The sequence below is a fragment of the Schistocerca piceifrons genome, chromosome 1 (genome assembly GCF_021461385.2).
Source record: "Schistocerca piceifrons isolate TAMUIC-IGC-003096 chromosome 1, iqSchPice1.1, whole genome shotgun sequence".
NCBI lineage: Eukaryota > Metazoa > Arthropoda > Insecta > Orthoptera > Acrididae > Schistocerca > Schistocerca piceifrons.
The window spans coordinates 679852344-679866897 of record NC_060138.1 but is presented as its reverse complement, the minus strand read 5'-3'; the positions used below and the strand labels follow the sequence as shown (position 1 = coordinate 679866897).

Here is a 14554-nt window from a genome sequence, read left to right as displayed (position 1 = left end):
CCGGAATAAAGCAGCGAAACCAACATTTTCGTTAAAAATCCGCACCCGATGGTAGAACGATTTTCATTGTTCACATCGGCACAATTACGTGGAACGGGAAAAAAGTGGAGCCAATTACCCATCGGTTCGTCGAGATTTAGAGGTGTGGCAGATGCCACGACCTAGATATTAGCCTCCGTGGTTGCGTCACAGCACTTGCTTTACAAGGCAAGGATGTATTTTAAAGATCGCTCCGTGAAGAACAGACGGCGAGGCGTCGGGTGGGGGCCGGCGCATCTGGAGTATATAAGCAGGCGCCGACGGGCAGTCGGCATCAGTCGCACCGCTCCACCCATCACAGCAGATACACGCCATGGCATTCCAGGTGAGTGCCTGCCACTGCTGGCTGGCTGGCTGCATCGGCAGCCCACGTGGTTATCGCTGGGGTCTGGATCTCCTTTTTGGGCTTTGACAGGCTTAGATTGCCTATACTAGAAACTTCTACTTCGTAGCTTTTCCTATGGGCGAAATAACGTTTCGTGAATCTTTACTGAAATTGGGCACATTGCTTCTAGGACAGAGTTCCTTTATTTATGGATAAAATTCAGAATAAGCTAAACTACTCTTGTCATTGGACATATAAAATACAGTATGCCTAAGGGAGCTCGATTTACACATTTTTCCCATATTATGGGATATTTCATAAAGCCATTTCAAGAACCCTACAAACAGATCGCTTTTCAGAAATACAATGCTCCATATGCGTCCAGCAGCTAACGTAACTTTGAACTCTTAATACTTTACTGTTATCATATTATCGAACACGTTATGTAATTGTAACAAAAATATATATGTCTACTTTTCTAGGTACAGGGTCGCAGTTGATTTGCAAATAAGCACAAATTTAAATGTTGAAAAATATTACATCACTAATCTTGTTCTTATCATTACTCAGAGATGGAAAAATAATTGTGATCATGGGAACTTCAGGAAAACTTTCGCCCACTACTACTTCGACCAGAGTATCGTGCACTCCACATAGCTCTCGCAAAATCATATGCTTTTGTGAATAAAGGGCTGAATGTTTCAATGGGCATAGATTTTCACTTCCAGAAACTATGTACTTCTGGGTCTAGCTCCTCTTCACATACAGGGAATGGAGAAGGAAAGGGAAAGGATGAGTGGAAATTCGTGACTTCCAGCCGCACAGAGAATTGTGGTATTGTAATGGTGAACGTTGAAAGGCGAAGCGGTTGAGGCAACCGCTCATAAGAAGCGGTAAATCCGGGTTTGAGTCCCGGTCCGGCACAAATTTTCGACTTTCGTCACTGAATTACCACAACGCCCTGTGCTGCTGGAAGTTGCCGAAATCGCACATATTCCTTCCCTTTCTTTCCCCATTCTCTATTCCATATAACTGATAATATTTGTTGAACGTTGGTTGTAATTTCGCTACAAATGGATGAAAGACTGGTGTCTCAATGTTTATTTCATCTGTTTCCTCAAATAAGTATTTTCTAAATAATATCTTTTACATTCGCACAGGGTTCAGTCGGAGTTTCATAATTGCCTGAGACCTCATAAAACAGTTCGGAATCATCTGACGTATTTGATAGACTACCCATGCCGCCGTAATTACTCAGTGTACATACGTACTTAATGAAATTAATTAATCCACGAGAGTCTACCTGACGAGGCGCGGCAATAAAAAGAAACCTGTATCGGGACTCTAACACAGTTTAATCAGTTCTCAGAGGCACACTGCTGGTCCGTCGATATCACATTTGAATCATTCTGAACTCATCATGGAGAAAATAGGACGTGACCAACATGCCTAGTAGAACATAGCGGTATCGAAAGTCTGTTTTAAGAGGACTATCGAGAAAAGAGTCCATACGTATTTTTGTTTATTCTTTAATTTTTAATTTTTTTTGAATTTAACGATGCCTTTCTTCTCTGGAAAGCTTTGTATGTATGAATCCTTTTAGTAGTACCTCCTTATACCTCGCTTTTTGAGCCGGTTCTCGGATGATATGAAGGCAGTAGTATTACTATACAAAGTCAAACTGTGGTCTGTTGACATCCTTGCTTAGCTTTTTATGGAAGCATTCTTAGAGGATCTTCGCTAAGTGAATTTTGGTTTGCCTTTGCAATCTCGCAAAAATGAGACATAATAACTGTCTTTAGGAGACCTAAATTACATATTGACTGCTGCAGTCAGATTGACGGGTTTCGGCAATATTTTTCATATAAACAGATCACTGTAATTTAATTTTGGGGCTAGAGTTCAAATATCACAATTTTTACAGCTATTTACGTAGCACACAGCAACTTTAGAGCGTCAAGTAACCCTTTCTTTTTCTCCTATTTTCATTTTTACACGCAAGTTATTATCATCGCAGCTTTCTCTGTTCTTTCACAACGCACATGCTAGTTGTTCCACAAAATTTGTTACACGTACTAAACGAAGGAAAAATATCATAGTTTTTCCTTTAGATGTCATAGGGAAGTCGAAGAAAGGTCATCTCACGTCTTCTTAATACGAAATCATCTTACTTTGCTTGTTAAACAATTGTCATTGTGTTTGACGTAAATCAATGTTAATAAGCAAACATTTAAGCAATGGTCCTCTTTATAACAAATGTGTATCATCAGGAAAAGCAATAATGTTAACATAGCACTCCGACTGAGAAGTAAATGACAAAGATACGCAGTCTCTTAAGTGAATTTCCATTCTGTCCTTTCTGTCATGTTGCCTTACTCATTTGCTACGTTTTCGAAGACGTACCGCAAAAAATAATAAACTTTGTTATTTCAGCACACTCCCATTTTTCCTATTGACCGAGCATTTATCAGGAAAGAATCTTCAGTGTTACCTAAAACGTATTTCTCGGTTTCTTCTTTTTACTGTGTTAAAGAAAGAAGGAAGGTCAGTAATTACTAGCCTAGCGACATCAGGGAATGGCATATGTAGCGCACGCTGAGTTGGAGAAGGCTGGGTTAATTGTAGTAAACTTTCTAGCATTTACCTCGAAGTAAAACTCTGCAAACTGAAGTCGGTTTGGTGATGAGCACATTTAAATTCCCTTACCTGCTAACACTAGTCTCGTACTTCTACTATTATCCCATCACCGTCACTTGCTTGGTGTGCTATGTAATACCCTCGATTTTGCTAGGCTACCATAAAGAGAACCTTGTCGTGTTTGTACCGAGCAACGGCATAGGCTAGAACTCGCATTTTGGAGAATCTTGGTTCATCTCATTACATTGTTTACGTTTCCGGCCAATTCTTCCTAACCTACCAAACTGAAAACTTCAAGTAGGGCTCAAAATATTTTCAATAAGTTCCTGGAGACTAAAATTTTACGCCGATTCACGGCGCTTTCTCGTAAGGCTTCACGAGCGCTTTCCGGTCGTAGACGGAGTTTTAATCTACCAGGGAGTTTGGAAATAGCGCAGATTCTGCTGCAGAGGTGGATATTCATTGTGTTACTTCTCTTCTTTGCTAATTCCTATTTTGAATCCTCAGACTATTTGTTCAATTGGCAAGCTAAGGCACGAAGTCATTGCAGTGACCGCAGACTATTTTTTATCGCAACGGACAGCGAAAGGGGATGCAAACAATCGTCGTCCTGAACGCTTGTCCTGCGTGTCAAGTACTGCGCCACCTCGCCGGTCCGGTGGTAGAATATGATCTATGGGCAATGAAACCGGTCGTGGACTTGTTTAAGACGTTCACACCGACACTGACGATTATATTTCGCGCTGCGGGGAGGTGCGCTATTCATGCTTTCCTTCATATGGCGGTGCCGCTTTTCCTGTTCCTCGCCGCGGGGTGGCGGTTCTATTCGAATGTCCTAGACTACTATTATAAAATACTGACCTTTTGTTTCGAAAGCGGCATAAGTCTATTCCTTAAAAACAACTAGAGATCAGATAAAATAATTTTACGCTAAATTAGTCACAAATTGTGTGGTACCTCATTTGTTCAGCTGTTCGTTGCGCCTTGCTGATAGGCAATACATCATACGTTAGAGTACTGCTGGTAGTATAATTGTTAGAGTGGAGCGTGAGCCACTGGTGATAAGCCCCGTGCGATGGAAGGATATAGACTGAGCCACCGGTGGTACACGCCGGCCTGAACGTGTCGAGGAATCACCCGCCTGGTGACTGTGGACAGTGAACTGTGACGCTTGTGTGTGCCTGCAGGTTGTGCTCTTGTGCGCGTTGCTGGGCGCAGCCAGCGCCGGCTACCTGGGCGCGCCCGCCGTCTCCTACTCGGCGGCGCCAGCGCTGCGGGGCTACGGGGCAGCAGGTCTAGCAGGTGAGTCCTCGTACCGTCGAACGTCAGCATCTCTCTGCTCACACAGTGGCAGTGCTTAAAACAATACCGCTTGATACTGCATTGTTGGCAGAAGTCGCCCGTTTTTATACTGCGAATAGATATGTGTGCTCGTATGGCTTAAGTCATTAATGTACAAGGGTTGGACAAAAACATGGAAAGACAGCAAGAAATTCATGCTTGAACATAAATGCAAATGCTAACCAAGTCTGCAGGTTGAGTTGTTGAATTTGCCACGAGCGGCACCTGTGCAATGTCTGCAATACGGCGCAAGTATGAGTCGTGTTGGGACACTGTTTTGTGTAGATATGAGCGCATTATGTCGGAGCTGCTTGATTTGGAACATGGGCTAATTGTTGGTGCTGTTATGGTGGGTCCTTCCGTAATCAAGGTAGACAAACAGTTTCGTGATTAAAGAAGCTCTGTACCGCAGAGCTAAACTGCACACAGTAGAAGTAGAAAACCTTCATCCGCCAAGTCACAAGGCGGACGAAAGTGTGTTGAGTGATCGTGACAGTCATTGAAGAGGACAGTGAAAAAAAGTAAGTGGATGACAGCTGAAAAAGACACTGCAGAACTGACTGCCGCATTTGCGAACTTCGTGACCGCCACAACACAAAGCAGGGTATCGCACGTCGGGCTGGAATTCCAAAACCACTCATAAGTGATGCAAATGGCCGTAATAGGAAAACGTGGTGCAGAAGCCATAAACCTGGACAACGGAGCAACTGAAGAAAATTCCTGAGTGACATTTCTGCATTTTAAACAAACATTGCGGGTCGGAACCATGAGCGATAATGAGATGAATTATTCCCTGAAATGGATGAAAGTGATACAGCTCTAGCCTTTACTTGGTATCTGCAAATGTATCGTGAACTCGTCCGATTTTAGTAAATTAGTTCCTTTCACGTACTATTGTGCATACATGGTGGCCTTTTGTAAATCTGTGGCTAGGTGAGCCGACAAATTTATTTACGAGTCGGTATCCAAACCTGGCTACCTGGATACCGGAATCCCTTTTACTGAGAAGCCATGCAACCTAATAATTAGTAACAGCAAACCTACCCTTAAGTGAAAGATACATAGTTTTTTGTGCGGGTGTATTTCATTTGTTGTACACACGCTAGTTGATCTCCGAAAGTCCGCGGTACTCCCTGACCTCCATCTTTGGTCTGGAGTCAACAGATTCCACGTGAGATCGTTGGCAACGGATCTGTCTACTCTATGCGATACATTCATTATGCCATCCAACCACTAAATCCAAACATAGAAGTATGGTTAGGTACTTGAATACAGGCGGTGTTGTGTGTGATGCTTGTCGTGAGGCGCTCAACGACGAGGTTATCAGCGCCCACGCGAAAATTAGTCGAAGCGAATGCGGTTAAAAGTAAGCAATGCGATAAAAGAAAGAAGTAATCTGATATAAAACTTCACTCACTCTCTCCCAGTCTCATCCATGATCACCCGCACAGTCACATTAGCTCATATTCTGTAAGGTAGCATTAAAATGGTCTTATGTTGGAAAACTCAGTTGAAACACAAATAAGACAAGAGGGAATGTACAACAGATTCACAGGAATATGTGACTGCCTGATCACTTACAAAAAATGTACAGATGAACTAGCCACTCTAACAGATGAACTAGCCACCCTAATAACATATTGAAAACGAGACCCTAAAATTTTAGTGAATAAGTCAGACACTTTACAGAAACTTAAAATACGTGCGACATTCGTGTCATTGTCAATAAAGCAGTGGATAAATCGGACGGCAGATGAGCTGCTGTCCTCTTGTCTGGATACAAAACACAGTGTAGTAGAACGTGATGTACAGTGATCTGTATGCCACAAGCACCACACATTGGCGAATACTCTCACTGGAGCAAGAAGCTGTGCATGAGAGGCCTGTGTCCTATGTGAAGACATGTGAGAAAGACTTCATCCCGTCTGCGTGGCTGGAAAGAGGTACGCCATGGTCGAGTTGCAGACTTCACCGGACGCCGTATATTTTCTCTCACTTCCACTCACTCTTCTTCCTATCGATGCATGACTCTGCACCTCGACATCGAGCTGATAGCATCCAAGGGGATGGCACACTGAATGAACTGGGATTTTCGAGATACCTTCTTGGCTGCTACATCCGTCGTTTCGTTCCTCTTAATACCCACGTGTCCTGACCTACTGCAAAAATACACCTCCTTACCCATCCTTTGTAACAGGAGATTTAAGAAAGTTGTGCTAGGAGTCGCAAAGCGTCAAAATTGTAAGTTAGAGCTATGTATTTTCCTTTGCTTTCTCTCTCTCTGTCTCTCTCTCTCTCTCTTGTCTCTCTCTCTCTCTCTCTCTCTTTCGAACTTTGTTGATTTCTCAGTCTCTTTCTATTACCATAATTTTAGGAGTCCGCCCCAAAGTTATTTATAACTTCAGTGTCATATAACTCGCCTTTTAATTAACTTATAGAGGTTTAAAGTGTCCCCACATTGAACGATCTCAGGATTGCGATACGCCTTCTGTATTCAAAATGAGGAAACACCCCCCAGACTGTGGCTAAGCCATGTCTCCGCAATATCCTTTCTTTCAGTACTGCTAGTTCTGCAAGGTTCGCAGGAGAGTATCTGTATAGTTTGGAAGGTAGGACACGAGGTACTGGCAGAAGTAAAGTTGTGAGGACGGAGCGTCAATCGGGCTTGGATAGCTTAGATGGTAGAGCACTTGCCCGCGAAAGGCAAAGGTCCCGAGTTCGAGTCTCGGTCCGACACACAGTTTTAATCTGTCAGGAAGTATCATGCCTTCCGTATTACTTTATCTGCTAGGTACAAGCGTGAAAGTCAATTCGGAATTCAGGTCCACATATTGACCCCTGAGGACAGCTTTTGGTTATTTTCTGTATCGCCCTACGCCGTACAGCACGCCATTTCACAGTTCGATCGAGGAAGAGTGATTTAGGGATCCAGAGATGTTTGAGATGCGCGATCGCCGCAGGCAAGCACAGATTACTGGAGGCGCGAGCAGTACCTTTGATAGCTGACCTCGGCTGTTCGCAGGCCTGCCCGGGTACGCGGGCACCCTGGGGCCGGCCGCGGCCGCAGCGCTGTCGCCCGCCGCCAGAGCCGCCGCAGCCGCCGCCGCAGCCAGGCTGGCCGCCGCCGGGCTCCCTGCCGCAGCCGCCGCCGGTCTGCCCGCCGCCGCCTACGCCCCCGGCTACGCGGGTGCCCTGGCGCCCGCCGCGGCCGCTGCGCTGTCTCCCGCCGCCAGAGCCGCCGCCGCTGCTGCCGCCGCCAGACTGGCAGCCGCCGGTCTTCCGGCCGCCGCCACCGGCTTGCCGGCAGCCGCCGCCTACGCCCCCGGTTACGCCGGCCTGGCCGCCGCCCGCTACGCCGGCCTGGGCCGCCTGGGCCTGCCCGCTGCCGAAGCCGTCGACGCCTACTACGACCCCAACCCGCAGTACAGCTTCAGCTACAGCGTCAGCGACGCCCTGACCGGCGACGCCAAGCAGCAGCAGGAGAGCCGCAGCGGCGACGTGGTGGAGGGCAGCTACAGCCTGGTCGAGCCCGACGGCAGCGTCCGCACCGTGCAGTACACTGCCGCCCCCGGCGCCGGATTCAACGCCGTCGTCACTAAGGACGGAGTCCCCACCGGCCCTGCACCTCTCGGAGCTGCCGTCGCTCCCAATGCCGTAGCCGCCCTCGCAGGCAAGTGTTAAGTTAAAATGCTCCAACTTTCCTCGGCGTAATGAGTATTCCACGAAGTTTAGGGATTTCAGCCGGATAGCGTTGCCACGATGTTTCGACTGATAACCGTTCAACCATCTTCAGGGGAATGTTCTGCGCTGTAGACTGCTACTGCACGTCTCTACACCGAAAATTGGCGCGGAGACACAGGCACATATGTTTCAATATGCAACAGAGGACGCTCATGTAGCGGATGCGTAAGTGTCTCTGGGCCAATTTTTGGCATGAAGTTAGAGACGTGCACCAGCAATCTACATTGTAAAAACCAATTCATCTGAAGATGCCTGAATGGCTGCCAGCCAAAATAACGTGGCAAGGTGTCATCATTCGGCTGAAATCCGGAAACTCCATGGAATACGTGTTACGTATGTTCCGTCATTTCAATAACGTGAACCGGTTGTTTACATAACTTCCAGTTTGCTTGACAATCCTTAGAGTCCTAGAAAAATGGAGTACACCATTGGTAAACGTTTTAAACAAGTGTCTGATCCAATCTTTACCTATTAGCTACTGACTGCTTTCGAAAGTAACTGGTAATCCTTGTATCCAATAAGTTGAATGCCCCAATACTTGTACTCATGTCCTATTATAGTCAATCAATTATTACAACAGATGACTTGTGTGTGCACAGTATTATATCTCATGATACTTATTGGATTTGAAGATTACCGATGGAGAAAACCTTTCAACAGAGAACAGACACAAGCGAATTTGTTTGGCAAGGCAACAAAGAAGTTTCTCACTGTTGTTGCTGTTCACACTAAGGAATAAGCAAAAATAAATAATAAAAAAAATATTTTTGCAAAGTGTGAACCTTCTGAAAATTAATATGGCTGCTTCATATATTTAGACAAGCGTACTTCAAATGAATTGTATTAGACCAGTGACGACATAATCCATGTTTTCCATTGTTTGAAATATTTGTTGGACTTTGCAGAATGGAGATTTAAGAAAATAGTCGACGGAGCAATGCTTCAAAATTTTAATCTCAAGCAATGTAATTTCCTTTAATATCTCTGTCTCTCTCTCCCTCCATCTCTCTCTCTCTCTCTCTCTCTCTCTCTCTCTCTCTCTCTCTCTCTCTGTTTCTTTTAATCTCTATCATATAATACATTTCCCAACCTTTCCTCTATAAAATTCTGTCAGTACTGTTGATACGGGTCAGAAATTAACCATTCTCATATGCCCCTCCATGTTCCTCACTAACCTACTCCTTCTTGTGGTTGCAATCATAAATTCCACCATTTTTATGTTGTGCCAAATCCTTCCACGTAATTTTCAGGAACATAAAACAGCATTGTGCCTGTGGTGGTCTATCTGGTATGCACTAGATTCCACATCCGGGGGCCCCATGTTAAATACCAGGTATGGATGGAGAGTTTTCTTCCTTTCATTGCTTCCGCGGCGCCCCCAATTGAGTAATGGGGGTCTTTCCTAGTGGTAAAAGGCGACTGGGGCAAAGGTCCTGCCCACTATCCTCTCCCTCCTAACGCTGCTGCGAGAAAGGCTGTACTCTACCTGCAGCGGGGCAATAGCCCTGTCAAGGGTTTGCTCCACAGATTTTCTACTTCTGGTATAGCGTCACATTGAAATGTTGTAACTTACCTCTTACCGGTTTTCCTATGATCCTGTTTCACTTGCATACAATACTGTGTTCCTGAGGTACTCTTTTACAAACGCCTTCCTCTGTTTAATGTACTGTACGCCAATACAGCTGCTTCTGCATGATTTTTCCCTAGTACATTAATATATTTCTGATGTTTCTTTTCTCATGAGCATCTTGTGTAATAATTATTACACTTTTTCTTTTACTATACCTTCTTTAACTGTAATAATGTGCTATTTTCTTTGCAACTAATCTCCCTCAGTTTCACAACTGCTTTGTTTACCTTTAAACCTTATTATCTGCTGAAAAAGCAGCTGTTTCAGTTCATGATTGTTTTCGGATGTATGAGAAAAATTGTCGTTCCTGTTCGTTACACACATACCTTTATCCTGTCTGAGAGCAATAGCAGTGGTATGCAACGTCCTTTCATTACCTTATCAACGGGAACTTCTATTTCTTTACTTCACAATTTTTTTTATTCCAACTTGCACATCGTATTAATCATTCGGTACTGCATTACTTTCCCCAATTTCTCAGTGTTTCTAGCATATTGTATGTCATCATACTTTACGTTGCCAAGGCTACCTCTGGGTCCACAAGTTCTGTTTGTGCATCTTGATTTACCTTCACTCTTTCATCTGTTAGTAAATATTCACTCACAATGGCTGATCTGTACTTCTTCTGAATCCAGTCGTCCTCACGCAGTATGTCTTTAAATTTTATATCCATTTATCTGTCTATTATTTCAGGCAGGAATTAGACAACGTGAGATATAGGACTGATTTTACAACAGTTCACGTGTTTATTCACTCTATTAAAACTGGTGTCAGGGACATGGATTCTCATTGGATGCTTCTGCATCTCTCATCTGAACAACTACTTTGAACTGATAGAGAGCCGAATTCTGAGGGCAATACCTTAGACCTCCTAGTAAGCGATGGACCGAAATTTTCGGGAATAAATCAAAGGAGTTTTACAATTCATACAAGTGATGTAGCTTATAACTTCGGAAGCTCTAAGAGGCCGTTCACAGACAACAGTGTGGTCTATAGGAAGGTTGCAACGCCAGAAGTGTGTATGGAAAAGCAGCAAGACCTGCAAAAAATCGATGATTGGTACAGGTGCTGGTTGTTGACCCAAACGTAATTTAATGTAAGATATCGCGCTTAAATAGGAGTAGAGATCCACTGCTGTTAGATTAAGCTATGCTGTAAGTCACTGGAAACAGTAGCTGCCGTAAGAAACCTCTGGTGTAAGCATCCAGAGGGACCTAAAGTGGAATGGCCACTTAAGAACTTAAGACTAGTTATAGCAAAGCAGAGGGAGAGCTAAACTTAATTGGAAACAAATTAGAGAAATGTAGTTCACCCTGTGAGTAGTGGCTTACAAAACACCTTTTAAGACCAATTCTTGAATACCACTCACCAGTCTGTGAGCCTTAACAGATTTGATTAATAGAAGAGACAGAGAAGATTCAACAAGGAGCGGCACGTTTCGTTACGGGATCTTTCAGTAAGTGCAAGAATATTACGGAGATGCTCAGCAACTTCCAGAGGAAATTGGTACAAGAGAGGTGCTGTATATCACCGAGATGGAGACTGTGCATTGGAAGAAGTATCATATTGCATCTTCCCACGTAAGTCTCGCGAAATGACCTCGACGAGAAAATCAGAAAAAATTAGAGGTCATACAGAGGCTTATCGACCGACCCTAAGCACCATTCTTGAATGGAACACGGAAGGGTGAAATGATAATGATACCATAGGTATCCTCCACCACACACCGTAAGGTGTATATGTAGATGAACCTTGCCGCTGTTTTAGAAGTTATAAACGAGACAGTAGGCAAACGTGTGTGCGGTGTGCACTTCTGCTCGCCCCTGGCGAAAGCACAGGCGGATAGGTGTGGCGCTGCACCCCGCCCTCCGAAGCCAGCATGTGGTCTTCCTCGTCAGCTCTGCAAATGCCAAGGCCGCCTGCTGTATAGCGTGCAGCATGCTCCGAACGCTTTGCCGCTCTCGGTGGGCGCTTCGGGCGGGAGCAAGCACGCATCTGGCGAAACGTACCGCCCTGCCCCTGTTACTCACAGCCCCACATCGCCCAGTGGCAATTATAAATCCAGATGCGTGCTTTCCGAGCGCCGCTACAATTACCACTGGCAACGAGAACCAATCATTTGGGGTCAGCTGCTCCAGAAAGGTTACTCAAACTGTTTATCTTCGTTGCGGAAATCAGTTGCGGTGAGCAGTTTGTGGTTGCTGGGATAATACGTACATAGGAAAACATTCTTCATCTTAATTGAAGCATTTTTTCCTGTGGAAAATTACTGTCATCAATTTGCGATTAAAGTGTGGGTGTGTACGAGGTACGCTCATCTTACGAATGGTAGTGTGAAACTGCATTAACTGATCGAGTAGGAAGACATTTAATCGTCAATATTTATACGTTATTTACGTTGTTGTTTGTGTTGTGGTCTTCAGTCCTAAGACTGGTTTGATGCAGCTCTCCATGCTGCTCTATCCTGTGCAAGCTTTTCATCTCCCAGTACCTACTGCAATCTACATCCTTCTGAATCTGCTTAGTGTATTCATCTCTTGGTCTCCCTCTACGATTTTTACCCTTCACGCTGCCCTCCAATACTAAATTGGTGATCCCTTGATGCCTTAGAACATGTCCTACCAACCGATCCCTTCTTCTGGTCAAGTTGTGTCACAAACCTCTCTTCTCCCCAATCCTATTCAATACTTCCTCATTAGTTATGTGATCTACCCATCTAATCTTCAGCATTCTTCTGTAGCAAGGCTTCTATTCTCTTCTTGTCCAAACTATTTATCGTCCATGTTTCACTTCCATACATGGCTACACTCCATACAAATACTTTCAGAAATGACTTCCTGACACTTAAATCTATACTCGATGTTAACAAATTTCTCTTCTTCAGAAACGCTTTCCTTGCCATTGCCAATCTACATTTCCTGTGGAAAATTACTATCATCAATTTGCGATTAAAGTGTGGGTGTGTACGAGGTACGCTCATCTTACGGATGGTTGTGTGAAACTGCATTAACTGATCGAGTAGGAAGACATTTAATCGTCATTTACGTCTTAGCGTTAAATTAAAAATGATACAGTCATGCTTCCATATGAGCGTAAAATTGTATCGCTGGCATTGTCATCGAAATTAATATTACATTAGTGATGGTTCATATGATATTCTTTGAACGCTTTAACAGTTGAACTCATTAGTTACATGGATCCTGCAACCAAATATTCAGGTTTACGAAGAAAGCTTACGATAAATAAATATCATTGGTTAATCTGTGTGGATGACTACTTGTGATAGTTTTATGCGTGGTCGACGCCATCCCCTCACGGCTCCGTATCTCTACATAAAAGAGATTTCTATACTTGATTGATATAACAATTCAGAACTTTGGAGCAAAGGCAGATACAACTAATTCGAACGAACCTGGACCTCATCAAGAGACTTCCGTTTCCACAATCTGATGCACCAACACGAAAAAACTTACTGAATTCGCAGAATAGTGACAGTCCTGATATAACGACAATGGTAGCTTTTTACGTGTGGTTTGAGACTTAACTTCATACCTATACAAAGCATAAGCATACTAATCTGACGGACTACTACACATACAAACCTTTCCAGGAAGGTAATTTGAGGCAGGTGGAGGCTTGACAAGGAACACAATATCATCTGGCATACACGAGAAATCGTTCTGGATACAGGGTTTCAGGATTAGTTACCTGAATAAATTGCTGTGCTACGTGTGCAGTGTTTTTTTGTAGCACTCTACATACAGATCACACGGATTACCATCGACTTAACTTCATCAGGAGATCATATGTGTGTAACAAAACACATCGGACAATAAGCTTCTCAGTGTTATATGAAAATACCACGTCTTCCTACAACTATAGGATAAACTCACCTTAACTGCTTCTATGTCACCGAACGAGATGACACAGTGGTGAGACATTGCACATACGAGGTGTGTTCAAAAGAAATCGAACTTTTGAAATATCGCGCCTTAGACAACAAACTGCCATTTGCCTCGTGTAGCTCTGACAATTAGCAAGCGAACCACAGCCGCTGAAGTAAGCACTTGTATAGCCTGCTCGTCGGATTAGTGCAATGAAGGAGTTGAAGAACAATCTGTGTGCTTGAAATTGTGCTACGAACTTGACATAGCTTTCACACAGACCTTTCAAATGCTTATCCAAGCATACGGGGAGGACTGTGTGAGTCGCACGCAGTGCTGTGAATGGTTTAAACATTTTCAGCAAGGCAGAATGTCGGTCTGTGACGATTCCAAGTGTGGACGTCCTTCCACATCAACATAAGATGGGCATGTGGATAGCGTTCGTTCTATGATTCGCGGAAATGGTTGTTTAACTGTTCGGGAAGTTGCTGAGGAGGTGGGCATCGGCATAGGATCATGTCATCAAATTTTGAGTGAAAAACTTGAGATGCGTCGTGCAAGTGCCAAATTCGTACCGCGTTTGTTGGCTGAAGATCAGAAACAGACCCGTGTTGAAATGTGTGAGAAACTGCTTGCCGCTGTTAATGACAATGAAAACCTTTGATACCAGGCGACGAGACGTGAGGTACGGATAACGAAGATGCAGTCGTCGCAGCGGGTGGGCAGAGGGTCACCTCGTCCAAAAAAACCACGCATGTGTCGGTCGTAGATCAAGGTGATGGTGGTTACGTTTTTTCACAACAAAGGGGTTATCCATCACGAATTTGTGCCACGTGTTCAGATGAGAAACAAGGAAGTCTACCAGCGAATCCTAGTGTGCATAAGGGATGCTGTGCGCGTAAGAGGCCTGGATTATGGGAAAACCTGATTTGGATGTAGCATCATGACAATGCGCCA

At 44.2% G+C, this 14554-nt stretch overlaps 1 protein-coding gene and 1 long non-coding RNA gene across 2 annotated transcripts; one reads left to right on the top strand and one right to left on the bottom strand.

Annotated features, from left to right (window-relative positions):
* Positions 1 to 302: 302 nt before the first annotated feature.
* Positions 303 to 7444, top strand: LOC124795596. Its single transcript, XR_007016722.1, has 3 exons — positions 303 to 364; positions 4189 to 4303; positions 7365 to 7444. It is a non-coding gene; the product is annotated as an uncharacterized LOC124795596 (long non-coding RNA).
* A 77-nt stretch (positions 7445 to 7521) lies between these two features.
* On the bottom strand, positions 7522 to 13654 carry LOC124765777 (antifreeze protein Maxi-like). Its single transcript, XM_047249140.1, has 3 exons — positions 13607 to 13654; positions 7703 to 8005; positions 7522 to 7656 (listed from the first exon to the last, which is right to left on the bottom strand). Exons 1-3 carry the CDS (start codon positions 13652 to 13654, stop codon positions 7522 to 7524), a joined length of 486 nt encoding a protein of 161 aa, XP_047105096.1.
* Positions 13655 to 14554: the final 900 nt, after the last annotated feature.

What these genes read in the sequence shown, in the direction of transcription:
- LOC124765777 (XM_047249140.1), bottom strand. Translation starts at nt 13,654, where the DNA reads ATGTCTCACCACTGTGTCATCTCGTTCGGTGACATAGAAGCAGTTAAG. An exon ending in GTGACATAGAAGCAGTTAAG is followed by an intron (nt 8,006 to 13,606) that starts GTGAGTTTATCC and finishes CTTGCCTGCGAG; the next exon opens with GGCGGCTACGGCATTGGGAG. An exon ending in GGCAGGCCCAGGCGGCCCAG is followed by an intron (nt 7,657 to 7,702) that starts GCCGGCGTAGCG and finishes CCGGGGGCGTAG; the next exon opens with GCGGCGGCTGCCGGCAAGCC.